Here is a 6035-nt window from a genome sequence, read left to right as displayed (position 1 = left end):
CACTCAAACATTACAATTATGAATTCAATTTGTTCTTCAGCTTTTCAACTTGACTTCTAATGCGATTTCAATTTAAAGTGCAATGTATAAAAAGCGAACTTTGACGTCAGACACGGAATATAAGGAAATGCAGTAGGCATTTCATTTAGGTCATTGAATTGTCAATTTATTAGCGTTTAACAACCTAAGTCAAATTAGCATTATCTCGTGTATTTACTCGTTAGTTAGACTGGACCAGAATACAAGCTTAAATTCTCAGAATAATTGAAATAAAAATAAGCAATTCAGAGACTAATTTTTGGTCTGTGTTAAACACTCAAAGTCTTCTTATCAAAATGACCATCTGAAGCTCTTAAGGAAACTAGGAAGAAATAACAACACAAGGTTATAGAAACGAAGAACACCAAAACATTAGGAATTCTTTAGAGTATCCATTAGTAATCATAGATTTATCGCCGATGAGTAATAGGAAGTGAATGCAATTAATTTGTATTACCTAACAATGCAGACTATGCAATAGTGATTTTGTGTTTGCGCACAATTCTTTCGTATGCGATTGTATAATTCAATTTCGTTAGCGATAATATATTTTCGATCGTCAGTGACAAGGTTAAAACCTGTAAGAGCTCTGAATGTCCGGCTAAGAGAGTTTCCATTACATTTACAAAGTATCAATTAAAGTGCAGCAGGAAAACAGAATTAGAATTGTCTTGAGTGAACTGTAAATATACAAAGTTGGAATTCTTTTCGCAGTCGTATTTCCATTACCTTTACTGCACCACGTTCTTTAAAATGTTCGCAATAATAAAAGAAATATTTGATTTGCCACACGCAGGTCAGTTACTATTGTATCTATTTTACAACAAATCAATAAATACTTACACATAAATGATAACTCTCATATAGATCCTGTCGTAGCGCAGCTTCCATTTATGGGGTCCCCTTGGCCTGTGACTTTTCTATCTGTATTCTACCTTCTCATTGTCCTAAAGTATGGCAAAAGGTATATGGAGCATCGCAAAGCATATGATATCAAGAAAATTATCATTTTCTACAACTTATTTCAAGTAATCTACAATTTTCTTATGTTCGCAATGCTTAGTAAGTACAATAGATATTTGACTCCTAATTCGTGTTTAAATTTGCCATTATTTTTTACAGTTCATTTCTATACGCGGGTGTACGATTTAAGATGCATAACAACCTTTCCACACGATCATCCCTATAAGTACCAAGAACGCTTGTTTTCTTACATATATGTAGTCAATAAGATGATTGATCTACTGGATACGATATTTTTTGTATTACGAAAAAGTTACAAGCAGATTACCGTGCTGCATGTTTACCATCACGTATTAATGGTCTTTCTCCCATATTGGGTGATTCGATTATTTGGCACTGGTGGACAATTTGCGTCGATGGCACTCTTTAATACATTTGTCCATGCAGTGATGTATTTTTATTATATGATATCTGCAATTTACCCAGAACTGAAGGGAAGCTTGTGGTGGAAGAAGTATATAACCAAACTTCAATTATTCCAATTTGTTACTGTGATGATACACTCAGTTTACATTTTAATATTTAACCCAAGCTGTGAATATCCAAAATATCTACACTACGTGATACTTATTTTGGGTTCAATATTTATTGCACTATTTACCAATTTTTACATTCAGGCATACATAAGACCCCAACGTGTAAAACCAAAATCATCTTAATGTGAAATGAAATAAAAAAAAGAGGTCGAAGATTATAGCAGCAATAACACAACAAAGCTCCAAGCTAATTTTATCACTTTATTTAAAGTTTAAGATTTAATTGCTGTTTAAAAATTGTAACTTTCTGGTACAATTCCTGCTACATACGAGTAGAACAAGTAAGAAAGCTGCAGTCGAGTGTACTCGACTGTGAGATACCCGCTACCCATTTTGAATAAAAAGAAAGAAATAAAAGAAATATATTTTGCGGTATTTTTCTCAAAATATACCGAATATACGGTAGATTCCGGTTATAGCGACTTTCAAGGGACCGACGATTTATGTCGTTATACCCGGACGACGCACAAACCGAAAGGAGCAAAACAAATTTTTGTTTTTTTTTATGGTTGCCATGTTCGTAATAGGTTTTTAAGATAAAACAAATTAATTTTTAAACAAAACAAAAAATTTATAAATTTATTTTAATAGCATGGTTTTTCCATAATAAATCGTATACCTGCATGTTCCTTAGCATAAGCTAAGGCGTCTGCTAAAACTAACAGAGAGTACCCTGCAGAACTGGAGGTGTCGATTGGCCATGGGTAACTGCTTACCTCGCCGATCACTACATGGGTACTTACTAAAGTGACCCTATAGTAATCGAACGTCGAACCACCGAGTCGACTCGAGTTTGCGATTGGCCCTGGATAAGTGCTTACCTCGTCGATCACTACCTGGGTACTTACTAGATTAACCCTATAGTAATCGAACGTCGAACCACCTAGTTAATAAATATATGCGCATTAAAGCATAAGTAAAAAATAACGGCAAGCATCGCTTTTGTTTTTGTTATTTTGTGGAAAAAGCATACACAAGTTTAAAGACAAAACTTCAATTACGCTTTACATTGCTGTTTGTTTACGCGTCTTTGTTTTATTTTGTGCTACTCTTTTGCTCAAACGCAGCTGTGTTTGCTGGCTGATGAAATTTTGCAAGCATTTGAGTAGAGAAGTGCAAAGCGGATCAATCGATCAATTATTAGGTGAGTTACTTAAAAAATTATATGTAAATGTATGTATTATATGTTTAATGTGTAAAATATTAAATAAACAGATAATAAAAGTACGACAAGCAGTTAGAATAATGTATAGTTTTACAGTGGAAAACTACAATGTGCCTAAAGAAGTGGAATTGGAAATTATGACAGAAAATCTACGTTATGGAAATAATGACAGGGGTTTGCAGCCCTAAAAGAAGAAGACAATTTGTTTGGTGTTATGATCGATGAGTATTTTAAAAGATAATTATTTAATAATCATTATCCACTTCAATATATCAAAACTTTTTTAATCCTTTTTATTTCTAGATTCAATAACTGCAGTCAGCGGTATTGGCCCAGCTGAGGACCAATTGAGAAAGGCCCTGCAGCTCCAAAAAAAGAGATATTTTAAAAACTCGAGCTGCCTAAAAGTAATGAGAAAACAAGACCCGTTAGAATAAAGAAAAATTTAAATTAAATAAAAAATGTAATTACAATTGTACATGTTTTTTAATTTATAATGGCAGGCTCCTCCATGGGGTCTAATGTAAGTACTTACTTCACCGACCCTTCAATGGGGTCCCATGTAAGCACTTATTTTACCGGCCGTTCCATGGGGTCCCATGTAAGCACTTATTTTACCGGCCGTTCCATGGGGTTTAATGTAAGTAGTTTCTTTAAAGACCCTAATATGTTGCACTATTTCACAAGTTCGTGGATAATCGAAGCTGTGGCGATTGACCCTATTTGCGGACATTTCATACAAAAAGAGAAATTAAAAAACGCATGGCTAGACGCCACTTTGTAAGTAGTGGTGGTCTGCCGGTAAGTGCTTATTTAAACAGCAACGAACTAGCGCTCAGAACTGCAGGGATATGAGAAGAGATGTTTATCTGCATTTGCAAAAGCAAGGAGCAAATCTCACCGAGAACTATGCAGCTTGCGATAGAGCAAAACACAACAACAACTATACTGCTTGCGAGAGAGCAAAGAGAAGTGTGTGCGAAAGCGCTGTATTGTATAATACATGTATTCTACTCATGTGTACCCTGACTTGCCTGTGCATTGTGTAAAAGGTCAATGTGCATGCCTGCGCTTGCTTTTGACAAGAAAAATCAATTCATTGACATTACACCATTAATTTGGATTGAATTATGAAACAAGTAAGAAAGTTACGGTCGAGTGTGCTCGACTGTGAGATACCCGCTACCCATTTTTAACAAAGGCAAAATATTGCTGTATTATTTTCAAAATATACCGAAAATACTAAGAAATACTAAAAATATGCCAAATGGTATGTTTGGTATATGGGTAATATACACCATTCAAAATATACCATAGACGGCATAATATACCAGATTGTTCGGCCAAAGCAACTAAGAGCCCTAGTAAGTAGGCGTTTTTGCCCATACAAAAGTATTTCTTTAATAACTTCGACAATTTTTATCTGATCTCAACCAAATTTTCAGGAATCATAACTACTATAGTAATTATTGTATATACAAAAACTAGCTTTGAAATTCCGCTTGCTATTTGATTTTTTTGATTTGCTTGGGCGGAAGTGGGCGTGGCAAAAACAAACAAACTTGATCTGCTTGCAAACATAACAAATGCAGTCGAAAAAAAATTATAGCTCTATCTCTTATAGTCTCTGAGATCCAGTGTTTCATACGGACAGACACACAGACGGACAGACAGACAGACGGACATGGGTAGATCGTCTCGGCTGTTGACGCTGATCAAGAATATATATACTTTATAGGGTCGGAGATGCCTCGTTCTACCTGTTACATACATTTCCTGCCGGCACAAAGTTATAATACCCTTCTACACTATGGGTAGCGGGTATAAAAACGCTAATTAGCGAAGACTAAGTGTAGTGTAGAGTGTGCTAATTAGTGTAAGTATAAATCCACTGTCTGGATGTCACTGCAATTTGATGGCAGTCAATGTAAAAAACTTTAGAAGTATTATACTTTTATAGATCAGTACTTAACAAGCTATCCGAAGTGCTATGTCTGCCTTAATCAAAACAACACAATCGAAACAAAGTATGTAAAATCAATGCAAGCCCATTGTAATCACTTCCGTAATACGATTGTAAGGAAATTCTTTTTGTGAATTCAAGCAGAGCCGATCGATACTAAATAAATGTAAATGTCAACCCAACAATGTTTAATAATACAATCAATAGGCACAGTCTGATTTCGACCCACCCAGACTACACTTGTCTGAATGAAATGTTTCCTCGACTTATAGACTTTTCTGATCAGCCTGCGGCAGGTAATGTAATCAATTTTACTACTATATAACTAATACAATGTTCTTTGTTACTTGATTAAAAATAGATCCTATTGCTGCAAAGTTGCCGTTTCTAGGATCAGCATGGCCAGTCACATTTCTTCTTATTTCCTATCTTCTAATTATCTTAAAGTTGGGCAAAAAATTTATGGAGCACCGTAAGCCGTATAATATAAATAATATATTAATTGTCTACAATGTGTTCCAAATGATTTACAATGTTATTTTGTTTTGCATGATACGTAAGTATTGAAAGAACTATTACTATCGAATTTTATTCAAATTTAACTTTATTTCTTTGCAGTATACTATTGTTTAATAAAACAAACATATGATTTCACTTGCATGGAAACATTGTCATTTGACCATCCCAAAAAGTATATGGAACGTGGGTTATCATATGCATATTTTGTCAATAAGATTATCGATCTCCTGGATACCATATTCTTTGTATTGCGAAAAAGCTACAAACAGATTACCGTACTCCATGTCTACCATCATGTCCTGATGGTCTTTCTCCCATACTGCGTGGTTCGATTCTATGGAGTTGGCGCACAATTCGTTACGACGGCATTCCTCAATACGTTCGTTCATGCGGTGATGTATCTTTACTACATGGTTACGGCAATGTATCCGGACATGAAGGGGAGCTTGTGGTGGAAGAAATATATTACCGTACTGCAGATAATTCAATTTCTTATTGGAATGCTCCAGTCGGCTTACATATTAAACTTTAATCCAGAGTGCGATTTTCCAAAGATTTTTCATGCTATTATAATAACCGGAGGCGCAATATTTGTTGCTATGTTTTCCAATTTCTACATCAGAGCTTACATATTGCCTCAACGTCGTAAATTAAAGTGATTCTAGACTTGAAGTAGTTATTTTTAAATTATTTTCCATTAATCGTGCTACATGAACCTCATAGTTTCACTTCCACTTTGTTACACTTCAATCAGAAACTTAACTAAGATTTAGCTACAAACATTAGAAAT

The 6035-nt window shown here is 34.7% G+C and overlaps 1 protein-coding gene across 1 annotated transcript; it reads left to right on the top strand.

Moving 5' to 3' along the window:
* The first annotated feature begins 4921 nt into the window (after positions 1-4921).
* Positions 4922-6035, top strand: LOC133842282 (elongation of very long chain fatty acids protein F-like). The gene is made up of 3 exons (XM_062275321.1): positions 4922-5022; positions 5088-5282; positions 5345-6035. The coding sequence occupies exons 1-3, from the start codon at positions 4980-4982 to the stop codon at positions 5902-5904; spliced, it is 798 nt and encodes a 265-aa protein (XP_062131305.1). The 5' UTR covers positions 4922-4979; the 3' UTR covers positions 5905-6035.

Source organism: Drosophila sulfurigaster, chromosome 3 (genome assembly GCF_023558435.1).
Source record: "Drosophila sulfurigaster albostrigata strain 15112-1811.04 chromosome 3, ASM2355843v2, whole genome shotgun sequence".
NCBI classification, from domain to species: Eukaryota; Metazoa; Arthropoda; class Insecta; order Diptera; family Drosophilidae; genus Drosophila; species Drosophila sulfurigaster.
This window is presented reverse-complemented; position numbering and strand designations above follow the sequence as displayed.